The sequence below is a fragment of the Columba livia genome, chromosome 2 (genome assembly GCF_036013475.1).
Source record: "Columba livia isolate bColLiv1 breed racing homer chromosome 2, bColLiv1.pat.W.v2, whole genome shotgun sequence".
Taxonomy (NCBI): domain Eukaryota; kingdom Metazoa; phylum Chordata; class Aves; order Columbiformes; family Columbidae; genus Columba; species Columba livia.
This window is the reverse complement of record NC_088603.1, coordinates 157998615-158018255: the sequence shown is the minus strand read 5'-3', so window position 1 is coordinate 158018255 and position 19641 is coordinate 157998615. Positions and strand designations below refer to the sequence as shown.

At 43.4% G+C, this 19641-nt stretch overlaps 1 protein-coding gene across 16 annotated transcripts in view; it reads left to right on the top strand.

Annotated features, from left to right (window-relative positions):
* The window catches only part of PTK2 (protein tyrosine kinase 2), a 208559-nt gene that overhangs the window by 114779 nt on the left and 74139 nt on the right, over positions 1 to 19641 (top strand). For all 16 annotated transcript variants that reach the window (XM_065054520.1, XM_065054515.1, XM_065054521.1 and 13 more), the window contains 6 exons: positions 4733 to 4812; positions 6027 to 6089; positions 12177 to 12231; positions 16087 to 16227; positions 17763 to 17840; positions 18781 to 18888. In XM_065054520.1, the coding sequence (XP_064910592.1) occupies positions 4733 to 4812; positions 6027 to 6089; positions 12177 to 12231; positions 16087 to 16227; positions 17763 to 17840; positions 18781 to 18888 (525 nt within the window). The remainder of the gene's footprint in view (positions 1 to 4732; positions 4813 to 6026; positions 6090 to 12176; positions 12232 to 16086; positions 16228 to 17762; positions 17841 to 18780; positions 18889 to 19641) is intronic.

Below are 19641 nucleotides of genomic sequence, written 5' to 3'. Positions count from 1 at the left end.
CAGCCTCTGGCGTGTCAGCCACTCCTCCCAGCTTGGTGTCATCAGCAAACTTGCTGACAGTCACTCTGTTCCCTCGTCCAAGTCATTGATGAATATATTGAACAGTACAGGCCCCAGCACTGCCCCCTGAGGCACTGCACTAGATACAGGCCTCAGCTGGACTCTGCCCCATTGACCACGACTCTCTGGCTTCTTCCCTTCAGCCAGTTCACAGTCACCTCACCACCCGATCGTCCAGACCGCACTCCCGCAGTTTAGCAGCGAGGATGCTGTGGGAGAATGTGTCAAATGCCTTACTCGAGGTAGACCACGTCCACCGCTCCGCCATCATCCATCCACCTTGCTATGTCCTCATAAAAGTCAATGAGGTTGGTCAGGCACGACTTCTCCTTGATGAAGCCATGTTGACTGCCCCACACCCCACGGGTCAGGATTCATCCTCCCTCTCAACTTCTGAATTCGTAGTGAACAGAAAAAACAAAATTCTTTAGATTTGTCAGAGCTTGATTTTTGTGTCTATTTCTATAGGCTTTATGCTCTTCAAGAGAGGGCCTTTTTTCTCTTAAATAGACAAAAGATCTTCTCATTTAACTGTATTAACACCAATAATAAAAATAATAATTGAGCAAGCACAAAAGACTTTTAGGAAAACTATTCAATTGCCTTGTGGCATTGCACTTCATTACCATTAAATTATCCGTTCTGTCTCTTCCATTGAAGATTTGTTCAGGTTTTTTCCTTAGGAGGTTATGGGGGCCGTGCTGAACCTCCTGCACAATTCTTATCTAATCTCTGCACGAGCATTAGTTTGTGCATTGATCTAATGCCATCTCAAAGAGAACAGGCCAGAAGAATTGAAGGTGATAAGAGAAGTTCTCATTAGTATTCTGGGAGTAGAAATTAAATCTGCTTTCTTTGCTTTTTCCTTAGACGTACTGAAATTTAAAGAAGAATGTGTGCGGACAGGTTGCGGATAAAAAATGAGATAAAATTAATTCCTGCTATCAATTTATTGCATTTACTATCCATAATAAGATGCTACTCATTCTAATTAGACCACAAGATTAGAACCACAGGCTCCCTGAGTCTTAGAATCTCTCTGTACACCTTCCAAAATTGAAGCACTATAATAAATAGGTGTATGTAATGTATATGGAATGTTTTAGGATAATCAATTAATTTTGATGAGAGGGTGTGATGACTGATTTTGTGAATATGTCAGTCACTTGTGGACACCAAAGGAGGGTATTATTTCCTATGTTTTCATCTCATTTCTTAGGCAAAGGCATTTTTATCCCACTCTTCAGGTTGAATATTGTAATGAATTTGAAAGACTCGAAACTCTGCGTTACTGGACCGAGGAACTTCAGATACAATAAATCAGCAAAGGGAGTTTCTATTGGCTGAATTGTGAGGTGAAAGGATTATTTGTAATTTACTCCACCTTTATGGAATATCTGTATCTATATCTATCTGGACTGGGATGTACTATCAGCAAGTTTGCTGGTGACACCAAGCTGGGAGGAGTGGCTGACACGCCAGAGGCTGTGCTGCCATCAGAGACCTGGACAGGCTGGAGAGCTGGGCGGGGAAAAATGTAATGAAATATAACAAGGGCAAGTGTAGAGTCTTGAATCTGGGCAGGAACAACCCCAGGTTCCAGTATAAGTTGGGGAACGAGCTGTTGGAGAGCAGCGTAGGGGAAAGGGACCTGGGGGTCCTGGGGACAGCAGGGTGACCATGAGCCAGCACTGGGCCCTTGTGGCCAGGAAGGCCAATGGTACCTGGGGTGGGTTAGAAGGGGGTGGTCAGTAGGTCAGAGAGGTTCTCCTGCCCCTCTACTCTGCCCTGGGGAGACCACACCTGGAATATTGTGTCCAGTTGTGGCCCCTCAGTTCCAGCAGGACAGGGAACTGCTGGAGAGAGTCCAGCGCAGGGCAACAAAGATGCTGAAGGGAGTGGAGCATCTCCCGTGTGAGGAAAGGCTGAGGGAGCTGGGGCTCTGGAGCTGGACAAGAGGAGACTGAGGGGTGACCTCATTCATGGTTACAGATATCTAAAGGGTGAGTGTCAGGAGGATGGAGCCAGGCTCTTCTCAGTGACAACCAATGATAGGACAAGGGGCAATGGGTTAAAACTGGAACACAGGAGGTTCCACTGAAATATGAGAAGAAACTTCTTCTCAGTGAGGGTGGCAGAGCCTGGCCCAGGCTGCCCAGGGGGGTTGTGGAGTCTCCTTCTGTGCAGACATTCCAACCCGCCTGGACACCTTCCTGTGTAACCTCATCTGGGTGTTCCTGCTCCATGGGGGGATTGCACTGGATGAGCTTTCCAGGGCCCTTCCAACCCCTGACATTCTGGGATTCTGTGAATTCATTAAACTTCAGTGTGGATGATATCAAGAAGAAATAAATTGGTTGTAGTTTCTTTTTGCTCTGTATATTTCTGGATTATGGGCATCCATATAAGAACTGAACTCGCATGGAATTTGCATATTCAGTTTGTTTCTTATTTTTCAAATATCCCCACGTAGCCTCGGGGACAAGATCTGGTTGGGACTGCGAAGGCCACTGATGGTAGTAACGTGAGAGTCTGGAAATCAAATTCCTGATTTAAACACTCTGATCTTGGCTCTGACATCAAAAAGGCAGGTTTCATCTCCTCACTGATGAGCAGAAGTAATCTGATTTTCCGTTCAAGTTATTATTCTGTGCCGTATATGAAGGTGTCGAGGTGGCTCTGATTTGAAGTCAAACAAAACTTTGGTTACAGAAGATTTTCTCTTAGAGAAGCACTTCACTATTCTGCAATAGAATGAAGACTAATGGCAAATGGAAGAATAGAGGGCCCTGGATATCTTATGAGTTTGCAGAAATACCTGAAGGAATGGGGGAAAGAAACCAGTGCTGGGCTCTTCTCGGTGGTGCTACTTGATGCTGAAGAATAGGACGCTAAATGCCCCATGCAAAAGACAAATGTTTCTGCACTGTCTTCTATGCTGAGTCGTTGAGATGAATGGAATATTCTGTCATATCTTATAAATAAATAGAAAACACGATAATTTCATTTCATTTAGGTTGGACGAGACCCTTAGGATCAAGTCCATTAACCTTACGCGGCCATGTCCCTAAATCATGTCCCTGAGCACCACATCTACACATCTTTTAAACCCCTCCAGGGATAGTGACTCCACCACTGCCCTGGCCAGCCTGTGCCAATGCCTGACAACCCTTTCTGGGAAGAAATCATTCCAAATATCCAATCTAAACCTCCCCTGGTGCAACTTGAGGCCATTTCCTCTCATCCTGTCACTTGTTACCTGGGAGAAGAGACCAACCCCCTCTATGCTCCAAGCTCCTTTCAGGCAGTTCAGAGATCAGAAGGTCTCCCCTCAGCTCCTGTTCTCCAGCTGAACCCCCCAGGTCCCTCAGCCGCTCCCATCACACTTGTGCTCCAGCCCCTTCCCCAGCTCCGTTCCCTTCTCTCAACTCGCTCCAGCGCCTCAAGGGTTTTCTTGGCGTGAGGGGTCCAAAACTGACCCCAGGATTCGAGGTTTGGTCTCCCCAGTGCCCAGGACAGGGAGATGGTCACTGCCCTGGGCCTGCTGGCCACACTATCCCTGACACAAGCCAGGATGCTGGTGGCCTCTTGGCCACCTGGGCACACACTGGCTCATGTTCAGCTGCTGTCACCAACACCCCCAGGTCCTTTTCCCCCAGGCACTTTCCAGCCGCTCTTCCCCAAGCCTGTAGCGCTGCCTGGGGTTGTTGTGACCCAAGTGCAGGACCCGGCACTTGGCCTTGTTGAACCTCAGACAACTGGCCTCAGTCCGTTGATCCATATCCATGATATGTTCTGTAGATACATGTGACACGTGTGTTTATATAACCGATAGTTCTTTGTAAATTATTTCTTAAATTAGATGTTTCCTCCATTGGAGCAATGACTGTTACTTGGCCAACACAAGCGACTCTCTGCACTTATGGGCCTTCGGGGTTTTGTATAAAAATACAACATCGAAATGTCTTCACTTGCTGGATCCATCTCTCCCAGTTTATATCACTTGCAGCCATTGTAATTACCAGATATATAGTCTACGATTTTGAGGGGCTTTTTCTTTAACCTTTTATCAGATAACTCTTTGTAAATGTTACCAGAAAAACTCAAATGCTGTTTCACATTAATTGTAAACGGAATGAAAAAATAGACAATTATTAAGTCTACATATTTCAATTTGTATTAGTAGCTTATGGTTTCATAAGATAGAGGATAACAGGAGGTATTGAAGAAAAGTTGTATTTCTGTAGAGATATGTTAATGGTCAAAGGTGAAGACAAGATTCTTCAGCTCTAGTTCTCTTCCCTCTTATTGTCTATTTCTTTTTAATAACTGTAGAAATGACTCCAATGTGGCGCCAGAATGGATTTTCAGTTTCACATTAATGTGCGGACATTGGTCTGGTTTATATCCATGATTAGATACACCTAAAATATTAAACCCTGTTGACCAAGACGCTTCAGAAACACAACGTAGGGTCCCATATCTCGTCTGCAGGTGCCACCATCTGCTCAACCGCCTGTGAAGATTTGTATTATATTTTAATAAAACATAACTAATATTAATGTAGATTAGGAAGGGTTTAAGATGTAATGATTGGAAAGTTGTTTGGTCAATAATTTAGTCTGTATGGGCACTGATCTTCTGTGATACATACCTGTTTCTTTTGCTGTAGGTGAAAAATGACTATATGTTAGAAATAGCGGATCAAGTGGACCAGGAAATTGCTCTGAAACTGGGTTGCCTTGAAATCCGGTAAGCCCATAATTTCATTTATTATTCAACGTGTTTCTGACAGAATAGATACATTAGTTTGAAAACTGTTTATTGTTCATTGATTTCCAACTGGTACGTCTGAATAAAACATCATAACGCTTTTTCCCTACAAAGGAATCTGAAGAAAAACGCAATAGACGGTATTGTAAGCAATTTCTAGTGATTTTTAAATTAACATTAATTTTAACATTTTAATTAATTACATCTTGATACTGCCTTTTGGGTGAATTCTTCGTTTGAATAATTCAAAGGCCTGTAAAGAACAGCGAAATAGACTTTAAAAAAGAAGCATCTGTTGTGTTATTTAGCAAATAGTCTTATTGTGCGTATGTCAATCCTACAGCTCAAGAATTTCTTTAAACATAAAATGCTGCTTCCTTTTCTCTCAACACTTACTCATTTTTAATGTGCTATTTTCAAACCATTACGTCTTAAGGGTGTTTTTGGCGTTCTTGTCCACCCTTTGGACAGCTGGAAAACGAAGATAAATGTATCAGATGAAGAGATCTTGAGAGAGTTCCCAGCGCGGCTTTTGAAACGCGTCGTTTGGGTTTTTGCTCATTTATGGCGAATTTCCAGCCTGAAATGTTTTCTTTAGTTACGCCACGGGGAGATTTGGGAAGAAATAAAATTGATAAGAAATTAATGGCAAATATCAGCTGGTTAACAGAGAGCAAAATTGTCCTTTGAACAGTATTTTCCCAAAACCAGCAAAATTTCAGCTTCTAAAGTGGCCGAGGTAGAACGTGATGTCTTTGCTTAAATATTCCTGGTAGCCCCAGAGCAAACAAAACTTCTTTAGTAACCACAAACTCCTTATACATCTACAAAGTTGTAGGTGCTTGATTTCAAAATATGTGATGAGTATAATAATCTATGATTATTTTGTCAACCAACTTGTCAACCAACACTAAGACCACCTTACCATAAGCACTTTCTCGGTGTAAACAATGATCCCAGCCCTCCTCCAACAACCATTTATTTATTAGCTTATTTTTTCCCCCCATACATTAAATAACTTTTTAAAATAAATATCGAATCTAGTGAGGTAGGAGAATAACGTCCTAATATTGAGCGTTGAATTTATTCCGCCGGTGTTTTCTAATGGGAAGTCTCCAGAAGATTTGGCTGCATCGATCTTGTAGTTTGATTGTCCAATAATTGTCGCTTTCCCATATTTTTCCTGACTTCAGGAGATCCTATGGAGAGATGAGGGGCAACGCTTTGGAGAAGAAGTCCAACTATGAAGTGTTAGAGTAAGTATTGTGTTCTAGCTTGAGGGTTGAGCTGTTTCTTCCTCGGGAACATTAAATTCAGTTCAATAACGCACCGTTCCTGTTGAAATCCTTTATTCCACAAAGCTTGTTGAGATCTTTGAATGCTTTAATATAAAGATGATGAAACCTATCAAGGTGTGGAAGTAGAAGAAGCACCTTTGGTTCAGGAAAACAAAGTTGGGACTTGTTTAAACTTCATCATGAGGCTTATTACGATTTTTTGTTACGACTTTGCTAATGTTTCTGGGTTCATCAAGTGTAGTTCTAAGGTGGTTTGTATTTCTAAATGCTTTTCTGTGCATAGTCCCATTTTTCAGTTGCGACTCATCTGCGGTAAAGTTTGGGCTACTTGTAAATGTTTGTGATATTCTTTTTATTATTTCTGTTTGATCCATATGTGAATTTTCTGAACTGTGACCTTGCAATTAGCAAGTTCATTATTTGTGTGTCCCGAGCTTCAAGAAGACCAAGAAACATCCTTATACTGGAAGCATTTTGGTTACTGAATCATGTTGTACATTAAATGGCTTCACTCCAAACAACCCGAAGTCCTTTAGAAGCTTCAGGGATTGAAAACTGGGTTTATCTGTAGTAATTTAGTGGAATGATGTTTTGTACATACACACCCCAATGGTTTGCCCATCACTACTTGGTGAAAAGATGCTGGCCAGTTAAACATAAAATTGGGATTAAAGGTTGATGTAGCAGCATAAAATTAGAATACTTAGACATGGAAGATTATTCATCACAATTAATAAGTTCACAAGGATTTGGTGGGAAACTGTAGGATTTTACTCAGTATAGACAACTCTAATGAATTACCTGCTTGTTTCTATAGTGCCTGCTATGTATATAGTGCTCCTCTGTGCAGAATTTGTAAAGCTTTGGTTATGTTTTTGTGTCAGTAGCCACTAGTAGAGATATGAGGAGATGCATTAAGAAATGAGACAGGACTAATCAAGGTGAACAGGGTGAGCAGATGAGCAAAGCTAAAAGGGGATATAGAAAATATTTCAGTGTCCTGTGACTGGAGACAGAGAGTGCTGGTGAATGGGGCTGCATCTGGCTGGTGGCCAGTCGCTAGTGGTGTCCCCAGGGGTCGGTGTTGGGTCCGGTCCTGGTTAACGTCTCTATTGATGATTTAGATGAGGGGATTGAGACCATCATCAGCACATTTGCTGATGACACCAAGTTGGGAGGGAGTGTCGACCTGCTGGAGGGCAGGAGGGCTCTGCAGAGGGATCTGGATAGACTGGAAAAATGGGCTGATTCCAATGGGATGAAGTTCAACAAGGCCAAGTGCCGGGCGCTGCACTTTGGTCACAACAACCCCCTGCAGCGCTCCAGGCTGGGCACAGAGTGGCTGGAGAGCAGTCAGGCAGAAAGGGACCTGGGGGACTAATGGACATGAAGCTCAACATGAGCCAACAGTGTGCGCAGGTGGCCAAGAAGGCCAATGGTGTCCTGTCCTGTATCAAAAACAGCGTGGTCAGCAGGACAAGGGCAGTGATTCTTCCCCTGTACTCTGCATTGGGGAGGCCACACCTGGAGTATTGTGTTCAGTTCTGGGCCCCTCAGTTCAGGAAAGAGATTGAAGTGCTGGAGCGGGTCCAGAGAAGAGCAACAAGACTGGGGAAGGGACTTGAACACAAGCCCTATGGGGAGAGGCTGAGGGAGCTGGGCTTGTTTAGTCTGGAGAAGAGGAGGCTTAGAGCTGAGCTCATCATTCTCTAGAACTACCTGAAGGGCAGTTCTAGCCAGGTGGGGATTGGTCTCTTCTCCCAGGCAGTCAGCAATAGGACAAGGGGCCATGGGCTTCAACTCTGCCAGGGGAAATGTAGGCTGGCTATTAGAAAGCAATTCTTTACAGAGAGAGTGGTCAGGCATTGGAATGGCTGCCCAGGGAGGTGCTGGACTCACCGGCCCTGGAGGTTTTTAAACTGAGACTGGACATGGCACTTAGTGCCATGATCTAATCAATGGACTGGAGTTGGACCAAGGGTTGGATTGGATGATCTCTGAGGTCTTTTCCAACCCAGTCAATACTGTGATTCTGTGTGATTTGGATCCCACGTCCTCCTCTTCGGGTAAAGGATTTTGTGTGTGTTCCAGCATGAACTCAAGAAAGGTATTTTTAGGTCAGCAACTCATAAGCTACAAACATTAATAATTAGGTTAATAACTTTGGAAACGTTGAGACGAAGGATACGAGGGTTGTAAGAGGTGACATGAAGTATTAATAATCGCAACAGGAATGGCACATGAAATTAGAAGTGCAGACTTGTGCACTTCAAGTTCTGTTCGTTAAGAAGCAAAATGCGGGTTTTGTGGGATTCAGCTGGGAGAAATGAAGGATAAAAGCACCTTAAAGTAGCCAAAGATAATTATAAACCAGTAAGAGTCTGCAAAAAGCACCAACGATCCCCAAAACGTGCTCCTTCGATTTACCACCTTAACAGCCCGTAAAGCTTTATCTACACAAGTCATATTTCTTTCTCAAGTGAGGCTTTTTGTTTGTTTATGGGTATTTTTTATGCTCGTTTTAGTCCATCATGAGGCACTTAACCAGCTGAGTGCAATTTTTCAATGATGATTTTTGCATTTGGTGGGATCGCTTCTCTCCCGCCTTTGTCCGACGTCTATTTGATGTATATTCATCTTTGATCAGGTTTACATACGAGACCAAATCTGGATGGGAAGCGCTCGATAGAATCGAACCGTTAAGTAGCCTTTCATAGTTGGGCCTTGATGGAATGAAAGAAGAATTTGTTCATAATAAATGTGAAGCCTTTTAGCATAGAACAGGGATAATTACACTTATAGAAAAATAGGAGCTATATGAAGGAACAGCTGCAGCCACGATTTTGTAAAAGGCGCTTTAAAGTCTATTATGTTAATTTAACATTACTTTTTTGTTGCAACTTCAATTGAGATGAGAGATAGAAATAAAGATATATGTAGCCTAGAGCTGCCTATCTCTATATGACAAGTGGTATCATCTATCCCTAGTTGGTATTTTATTAATCCTATTGAAGTTTATGCATGAAAAAATGAAGGCCACAAGTATGATGGAGTAGATGAGGTTAAATACATGACGATGAACCAGAATCTCGCCGCTAATTATCTCTCCATGGCAATTAGAAAACCATTGTCTGAGGTGTTAATTTGGAGGATGGAGTTGGTGTCTGTCCCGAGGAAGAGTTTGTAGGGTTGGGTGTTTACAACTGTTGGGACGTTCCAATATCCCGTGTTTATTCTCTTTACTTAGAGGAACGCACAGTTTGTTGTTGACCATGGAGTTAAATCCAGTTGCCTCTTACGTTAAATTCTCCTCCAGTAAATAAATCTGCTGCTCAGTGAAACGCAAGATACTCTTTGTGGACAATTTTATGAAGAGTTGTGTTTTGTTGTTAGTGACTAAGAATTCTTTCTGAGTTTGTTCCACGCAGATTTGGACAGAATACTCTCCATCTTTTAATAACGAATCAAATCAGAGTGTGGCAGCCAAATTCCGCAGCACCATTAAATAATCCTGAGCATTGTCGGGCACATCATTTCTGAAAACGCCATTTCTCTCCCATGTTTAACTAATATATTCCTCGTCAAAATGTCTTTGCATGTTATTTAGATGGTAATAGCCTGTTAGCTTTATTTAACTGTGCGGGATGATAAACCACGTGTAATTTGCATTTGAGAAGAAACGCATCAAAGGAATTAACATGTAGGGAAGTTTTCTCGCTGTCACTGCACAGATGCTGTTCCGAGTCGTGAAATTTTATATGATTTGTCTTTAAAAACACTGGTTTATTGTTTGAAGTAAGCTTCTTATATTGACTTCAGTGTTGGTTTTCTTGCACTGTTACGTCGCGGTAAATATATATACTGGGTATCTCAGGCTTGCTAACATGTCAGAATTCAAGGTGAATTTCGGTTTCTGTTCAAAGCATCCAGTTGTGCAAAGCTTGATTTCATACTGTTGCTATACAACTAGCTTACAGTCGTGCAAAATTTGACATACGTGGCTGTCCCATCCCAACAGATGGGATGAGGGATGAGTTAACTCTAGACGTGACACGCGCCCTGACTCAACAGATGAGACCAGGTGTGAGTTAACTCTGGGTTAATTCTGCGCGGTTATGTGAAGTGGGGACAGACAATCACCTCCGGGGTCCAATTCTGTTGTGAGTTTTACTAAAAGTACTTGTTGGAATATTGGTTACAGCGAATGGTGGCGTGGCAAAAGTGTAACAGAGCTTATCAACACATGAACAGCAAAAGTCCTACTACAAGTGATATATTGGCAAGCATCAGGAGCTATAACATGAAATTTAACCAGAATCCAACAGCAGAGCTTAAAGATAATGTTACCCTTATATGTTCAAAAGGGGAGTGGTAGAGAGGGAAGGAAAACTAAGGTATAAGAGAGGGAGAAAGAGAGTAATATATCACCACGCATGGAAGGATAGACAAAGATATAGGGGTATAGAAAAAAGGAGAGAAGGAAAGAGCAGAGAGAATCACAGCTCCCTTTAGATATCTGTAACCATGAATGAGGTCACCCCTCAGTCTCCTCTTGTCCAGCTCCAGAGCCCCAGCTCCCTCAGCCTTTCCTCACACGGGAGATGCTCCACTCCCTTCAGCATCTTTGTTGCCCTGCGCTGGACTCTCTCCAGCAGTTCCCTGTCCTGCTGGAACTGAGGGGCCACAACTGGACACAATATTCCAGGTGTGGTCTCCCCAGGGCAGAGCAGAGGGGCAGGAGAACCTCTCTGACCTACTGACCACCCCCTTCTCATCCACCCCAGGTACCATTGGCTTCCTGGCCACAAGGGCCCAGTGCTGGCTCATGGTCACCCTGCTGTCCCCAGGACCCCCAGGTCCCTTTCCCCTACACTGCTCTCCAACAGGTCATTCCCCAACTTATACTGGAACAAAGGAAGAAAGACAAAAAGTGAGGGATCCAGTCTCTCTTACGGCCCCACAGCGTGGATGACAGGACTTGTATGATGATGTATGGCCTCCCGTGTCCTGCGGTGGGGATGCTGGGGTTTGCAGCTCAGGAGTGCAGCGTCCTCCGATGTCTGGTTCAGTTCCCTCGGTGAGGCTGGTGGGCTGAGGGTCCTCAGGGTGCTGGATTCCCTACCTGTGCTGTTTTAGCTGAGCTTTTTTATAGCTCTCCGAATAGAGAAAAGACTGGGGGGGGAAGTGGTGACTGCGAAAGATGGACAAGTGTCAACAAGTCCCGGGCGGCGTTGGGGGGGTCTCAGCTTTGCCCCTTTGTTTGCCAAGCTGGGCATATCAGAAGATGTGGCTCTGTGCCTTCCAGCTCATCCCCCACCTCCAGTATCCCTGATCTGTGGCTCGTTAGCTTGTAATTGATAGGTAAATTGCAGTTCCCTCTATACTGAATGAGTTATCTCCTGTGGCTGGATAAACTAGTTTCACCACAATGTCTTCAGCCGTGATCCTTATCGATACGCAGCAATGGTTGTATAATGATCTGCACTGACATATCTCTTCTCAAAGCTAATTGTTGTATAGTTGTAGTGATACGTACACCCATCGGAAATAAGTTGGTGCAGCACATCTGAGCCACAAACAATCTTTAATCCTCGTGGCTCTGGGTTTCAAACTGAGGTTCAGCCCTATTTCCAAGTGTAAAAATGACCTCGGTGGAATTCAGTTTGCAAAATCGCAGCGAAAATCAGGAACCTGATCTATAGACGCGGAATGTGAGATCACCCACAGTGTAAAAAGTTGGGAATTTTAACACTGGATGCTGATCATGAGGAAAATGCGACAGTAGAAAATTGAAAAGCGGTCACTATGGTGCTGCAAAGGGTAAAACAGTAGTAGGATGTCAATCAGCCTGCTCAATAGACTACTCATGGGACTGCGTTTGGTACTCAGAGATTATCACGGACTTTACAGTGAAAATAATTTACTGTATTGCATGTGCTGCTTAAAAATAAAACCAAAAACAAACCCCAAACGCCACCCTAATAACGAGCAATAGAATATCACACAACTTTTTTTCTATTAATCCTCTGTGTGTTTTTGTTCCAGGAAAGATGTTGGCTTAAGACGTTTCTTTCCGAAGAGTTTACTGGATTCAGTGAAGGTAATTACAATCCCAGTCAATTATCTGCTGCTTAAAAAAATAGCCAGATATCAAATTGTGTTCACATTTTCACCATATAGTTCTACGGCTTCTGCAGAAAGAGAAGAGCAACCTAGAAGAAACCAGCATATTGATTAACCATATTCACCTTCCTTGCTCCAGGCTGTATCTGACCCATTTGAGGAAGATCTCCAGTAATTTCCACTTATATTAATCCTAGTTAAGGCTATAAATATTAGTCAAATCTCACTTCCATTGATGTCCATATGTTCCCAGAGTGAAAAAATGCTGATTTTTCTTGACATGTTTCGAAAAGGGGGGTTAAGAATGATCACCAAGTCTTTTCACAACTATCGCTGTCTTGCTAAAACATCTCTCACCATTCATATGTGGACGTATAAATCACAAATGGGCATTTTCGAGGTGGTTTTGGTAAGCAGGAATGGTTTGATAGCACTAATAGAACTCAGATTTAGAAAGTTTCTATATCATGATTTAAAAGAACACAAAAGATCTGTCGTGGAGGGGTTTTGTTTCAAAAGCCTTTTGCAAATGAGAAGTTAATGAAGTCAAGTGGATTTCAGTAATCCATCTGCATTTTAATTGGAGCACTTATCTGAAACTGTGTTCCCTGCTAACGGGAGGAATTGTCAAAGACTCCAGACATAAAAGAATGAATCTCTATATCAAAAAATGATGGTACGGAGCCAGAAAACTGGCCAGCAAAAGAAAAGTGTTCTTTAGAAATGTTGTAATGGAGATGGGAGCAGAACGACGTTCTGCAAGAAGGTGAAGCTGAGGAGAACCTTGCAAAGACATGGAAAAAATATTGGACATATGAAGAGGAAAAACAAGGGAAGGAAAAGTGGGTCTGCTTTTTAATGAGAGTGAAATCCCTGAGAAAATAATCCAGGATGGGTTCAGGTGGTTGAATGACTGATGGTTTTGAACTGGTGGGTGAAGGAGGGATCGTGATGGCCACGAAATAGAAAATGAATTATTTCTTAGCACGTAGCGCTAATCACATTTGTTGATGTTTTAAATGTAGGAGATGCCAGTTACAGAGGATATCTCCATATATAGGGAGAGCAGAAGACTGGAAAAATGAAAAAGCAAAATATTTAACAGTGAAAAGTATGGTGGGGTTTAAAAAGAGAAAGTACAGCTTTATTTAGAGAGCTCATTAAATAAAAAAGAAGTCAAAGGTTTAAAGATGGCTATATATGAGCTGGTCACAGAGTGTCTGTAGGAAATAATCAGAGAATCCCAGGATGTCAGGGATTGGAAGGGACCTGGAAAGCTCATCCAGTGCAATCCCCCATGGAGCAGGAACACCCAGATGAGGTTACACAGGAAGGTGTCCAGGCGGGTTGGAATGTCTGCACAGAAGGAGACTCCACAACCTCCCTGGGCAGCCTGGGCCAGGCTCTGCCACCCTCACCAGGAACAAGTTTCTTCTCAAATTTAAGGGGAACCTCCTGTGTTCCAGTTTGAACCCATTACCCCTTGTCCTATCATTGGTTGTCACCGAGAAGAGCCTGGCTCCATCCTCCTGACACTCACCCTTTACATACTGATAACTGTGAATGAGGTCACCCCTCAATCTCCTCTAAGCTCAAGACCCCCAGCTCCCTCAGCCTTTCCTCCATTTTTGTTAAGTCACTAGAGAAGAATCACAGAATCATAGAATGGTTTGGGTTGGAAGGGACCTTCAAAGCTCCCCCAGTGCCACCCCTGCCATGAGCAGGGACATCTTCACCAGCTCAGGTTGCTCAGAGCCCCGTCCAGCCTGGCCTGGGATGTCTCCAGGGATGGTTCATCCACCACCTCTGTGCCCAGCCTGGGCCAGGCTCTCACCACCCTCATTGTGAACAATTTCTTCCTCATGTCTATTCTGAAAAATGATGGGCAGGTCTCCAGCACTTGGGCACAAGCAGTAATGAGAATGCACTTCCATGCAGCCTTGCCCAGCACATCTGAGCTGGGGAGGACCTGTTTGTCCATGCTGTGTTTGCCGTTGCCGCCAGATACCTGGAGCACAACTGACCTGGCCCAGGCTGCCCAGGGAGGTTGTGGAGTCTCCTTCTGTGCAGACATTCCAACCCGCCTGGACACCTTCCTGTGTAACCTCATCTGGGTGTTCCTGCTCCATGGGGGGATTGCACTGGATGAGCTCTCCAGGTCCCTTCCAACCCCTGACATTCTGGGATTCTGTGGTACTGTGACCTGCAAGTCGTGAGGACCCTGCGGTGGACAATTCAGTTCTGCAACCATTGTGTCACCCTCACAGCCATATCTCCTCTACAAACCTCCTCTAGAGGTCAACCTTGAAATACCAGAGCAGCAGTTCCCTGTGCCAGCTGGATGATCGCCAAGTGATAGCACAAGAGGAACCTGGGCAAGCTGGGCCAGGGTTTGACCACCCTCAGTATCAAAAATGTCTTCCTCATGTGCAGCCTGAATCTCCCTCCTTTAGTTTCAATCCATCACCCCTTGTCCCATCACAACAGGCCCTGCTCAAAAGTCTGCAGGGGGTCTCCCCAGAGCGGAGCAGAGGGCAGAATCCCCTCCCTGCCCTGCTGCCCGCGCTCCTGGTGATGCAGCCCAGGACACGATTGGCTTCTGGGCTGCGACTACACATTGTGGGCTTAAAATGCCCAATAACATACGCGTGGAAATCAAGATGATGCTGAAACAGGCTGGGAGAGAAAACCACGGGCAGAATAAAGTACCTTTTAACAACCGAGTGCCTGAAAACCTTCATTTCTTTTTTATTTCTTTTTGCAGTGTCTCCTGGTATTTGCTGTATTTCCTTGTATTCATTTAAGGCTGAGGCCTTTAGTTCCCTTAACATTGTTTTTTCTCTGTACAAAGGAAGAAATTCTGGCTATTTAGAGTTCGGAATATTCGTTATAGACTGATAAAAACAAACGTCTAATCTGACTGGAAGTGCTAACGAATAAAGGGAGTGTTTGTGGTGCCTGGAGCTGTTACAGGCGCCCTGAAAGAACAGTTTGAGTGCTCTTACAATAAAACATTCCTGTATGTTTTGGGAGAGGAACGATGATGATTCCTGTCTTAACCTTGCAAAATTGTGAAAATAAGCATGGTTTTGCTCTCTTAGTTTAGTTATCCTTTTATTTTTTGAAAGCCTGGTTGTATCCTCTATGTACTTTATTTTCCAGGGTATGTCATGAGGGGTCTTGCTCCATCCCAGATGTTGGCAGGATGGTTTGTGCTGCTCTTTCTAAGTGGTTATTTCTACCCTGAAAACACTTAATAAAATGATAGGCAATATAGTTAAAATAGTTGAATTTAAAGGTTTGTTTTACCTATTACATTAATTTTTATTTTCTATTTAAATGTTATATTTTTATATGGAGATTACTTTGCATATTACCAGGCTATATCCGCTATATTATGGGTAGTCTAAGGTACTGTGCACAGAAATTAAGGTGCAGCTACAACTGGGTTGTTATTACCAGGTGACAGATGGTGATTCAGATTTAAAATCCAGTATAAAGATGTAAGTTGCTGTGGGTTTGCATGGGTACACAGTTAAGAAATTGGGAGAAATAAAGAATCTAGAACAAATAGTTCCTGCAATGGTTAACATGTTGTCTTTTATTACAATTTATTCAAAACGTGATTAGATATTCGCTCTATAATGTATAGCAGAAGTTAGAAGGCGGAACTGTTAACTTATATTTTGAAACTTCTTTTTTGTTTCCTTTAGAATTGTCTGCATCTCATTGATAAAGAAACTATTAGGGATCCTAAGTGACCAAAACTCTTCAAATGCGCCGTCACTGATGAGATTTAAAATAATGGACCTTTAAACATTTTAACCCACAGGCCAAAACGCTACGGAAATTAATCCAACAAACCTTTCGACAATTTGCCAACCTCAATAGAGAAGAAAGCATTCTGAAGTTCTTTGAGATCCTCTCTCCCGTGTACAGATTCGACAAGGAATGCTTCAAGTGCGCTCTCGGTGTAAGTAGACGAATGTGACGCCAGAATACGTGCCATACTTACGACTAATTGGTTTTGCTTAATTCCGCACCTAATTGCTTGCCAAGTTCCTGTTGCGATGTAGAGACGAGTCACAGAATCCCAGAATGTCAGGGGTTGGAAGGGACCTGGAAAGCTCATCCAGTGCAATCCCCCCATGGAGCAGGAACACCCAGATGAGGTTACACAGGAAGGTGTCCAGGCGGGTTGGAATGTCTGCACAGAAGGAGACTCCACAACCTCCCTGGGCAGCCTGGGCCAGGCTCTGCCACCCTCACCAGGAAGAAGTTTCTTCTCATATTTAAGTGGAACCTCCTGTGTTCCAGTTTGAACCCATTACCCCTTGTCCTATCACTGGTTGTCACCGAGAAGAGCCTGGCTCCATCCTCCTGACACTCACCCTTTATATACCTGTAACCATGAATGAGGTCACCCCTCAGTGTCCTCTTGTCCAGCTCCAGAGCCCCAGCTCCCTCAGCCTTTCCTCACACGGGAGATGCTCCACTCCCTTCAGCATCTTTGTTGCCCTGCGCTGGACTCTCTCCAGCAGTTCCCTGTCCTGCTGGAACTGAGGGGCCACAACTGGACACAATATTCCAGGTGTGGTCTCCCCAGGGCAGAGCAGAGGGGCAGGAGAACCTCTCTGACCTACTGACCACCCCCTTCTAACCCACCCCAGGTACCATTGGCCTTCCTGGCCACAAGGGCCCAGTGCTGGCTCATGGTCACCCTGCTGTCCCCAGGACCCCCAGGTCCCTTTCCCCTACACTGCTCTCTAATAGGTCATTCCCCAACTTACACTGGAACCTGGGGTTGTTCTGCCCAGATTCAAGACTCTACACTTGCCCTTGTTCTATTTCATTCAATTTTTCCCCGCCCAGCTCTCCAGCCTGTCCAGGTCTCTGATGGCAGCACAGCCTCTGGCGTGTCAGTCCTTGTGTTTCATTAACAACAAAATATTTTGATTCTATTTAGAGCTTTCTCAGTTGACTGTTTAAAAAGCACCGTTCATTAGTAGGGTAAGAACTGTACATGATTAAATAGTTTTATTGGTGCTTTGTTTGTGAAAGTTACCTGAGGAAATGGGGCTTCTTGGCTTCTTCTGTTGGTCAGTTTTGCCCTGGTGCCTTTTAAAATCTACCAATGTCAAGCAAATTTTGAGCAAGGACATTAAGTCTGCAAGCTTTGTGAAAACAAAGTAGAAAATAGAATATGAATATCAGTGTGCACCAGAAGAGGAAATATAGGAAATATATAGTTCTCATGTAGACCTCAGATAAAGCCCATGGAAACGCATTTTGAGTAGCACACATCCCCAGGAAACCCGTCATGAGGAGTTGCTACTTATAGTATTACTTGATTTTCATGTTATTAATTTAAAATGTTTGAGGAGTTTGTGACAGCTTGTAGAGATGAATTACTGAAGGCTGTAGTTGTAACGGTGGAGATGGTGTTCCATAGCGAGGTCTTGTCTTCCTATTGAAACGTTGTCCTGTCTTTCTCCTCCCATTCTGAAGTCGAGCTGGATTATTTCAGTGGAGCTGGCGATCGGCCCCGAAGAAGGGATCAGTTACCTGACGGACAAGGGTGCAAACGTGAGTCTCCTTCAGTCATTTTTCTCAATTAGTATCTTAACATCCATGACCTGTTGTGAACTGAAGGGAATGACCCGTCTGTTCTTTGAGTTAAGCACAGAACAGCTGGGAAATTCGGTATATACAGCTGTTATTCGGGTGTTAACTCAGGACACTGTCAGCGTTAGCGCTGAATTTGTTGGCTTGTGAAGTGCTCGCTTGTGGAATTTGAAGCGTAAGTGGTGACTTTTTAACAATCAAACGTGCAAATTTATTCTAAATTATCTTCCCGTTTCTTAGGGAGAATAAATGAAGAACTTGTTTAATCAGTTGGTGCGTAGCTGTTGTGCAGTCATTGCTGGCTGATTTGCTTTATTTCATATCCTTAACACCCTTTTCATTACCTGATACTGACTCTATTACAATATTTCCTGCACAACTTTGTAGCGCAAGGAACTTATATTCAGGTTCTTCTAGCAAAATCTGTGGGACCTTCACAATCTCGACTTGAATTGAGCCCATGTCCAACTAATATTGACATTAATTCAAGGGTGGCGTGAAGGTTTGGAGATCAGGAATACGTAACCAGTGAAAAATGTACCTTTTACAACAGGCCAGAGGAATGTTAAGTGTGCCCGGGGTGCAAATACCGAGTGTAAACCTGTTGAGTCTTCCGTCTTGACCTCCAAGAGGTTGTTTCCACGATGTACTTCAGTATGTGCCTGGAGTTACTCAACAGTGACCTCTGTAGGCAAACTTGGCTTGGTTTAATTTGCAAATCATGTAGATATTTGGATATATATATATCACAAAACTGTAAAGAGACAGAGGAACAGGTTTCTACAAGTGTAGCTTGGAGATCGAAGCCTACACATGCTTTTGTAATAGCAGGAATAAAGGCAAAGTGTTTTATTCTTGTCATTTTGAACTGTTCTCCAATTTTTCCATTGCCTTTCTGCAGCCGACTCATCTCGCAGACTTCAATCAGGTGCAGACAATTCAGTATTCAAACAGTGAAGACAAGGACAGAAAAGGGATGTTACAACTCAAGATAGCGGGTGCACCTGAGGTACGATACGACCGTTACTGGCTTTGGGTTTCCTGGGAAGGGCTGGAGATTATTATACTCTTAACGAAGATATTCTCTATATTGTGATTTCAGTCTGGTCTGTAACATCATTCTGGGTTTTTCTATGATGTACTAAAAGTAAACTCAGTTTTGCACGCACGTATTTAAACTCGGCATTGCTTATGTGTGAGTGTGTATGAAGATTTAAGTTCTTGGTAAACTCTTGCTCCTCCTGTAATTACAGTAGAGTTCAGTATTTTGCCTTCTGATCATTCTGCAGTCGTTTGATTTTTCTCATTCTTTAAGGGGAAAGGGAAGTTGAGTGTGAGTGTGAGTTGAGTTGAGTGTCATCATACTAGTCAGACATTCTGGGGTTTTAAAATAGGTTAAGAACGCATTGCATGTCTTAGGTTTTACATCCGGTGCTCATACACTTTAGTAACTGAGACTTAATTTAAAAATAATAAATGCAGCTGAATAGTTACATATGAATATGATGCTCTATCCTAAAGAAGAAAATGAACAACTTTAATTTTGTGAAAAGGGGAAATATGAAAGAGGGAAAATTTGTTCACTCAGGTGTTGTGGAGGCAAAGCTGGGAGTGAAAGAAAATACTTCCCTTGGTCCAAAACAGTCACTGTGCTGGAGAAGTGCTGGGGCAGGTTGGCAAATCTGTGCTGAGGGTGATGAATGTTGGTGCTATTACAATTAATACCTTGTCCGTATGTCTCTCATCTCCTTTTCCACTGTCT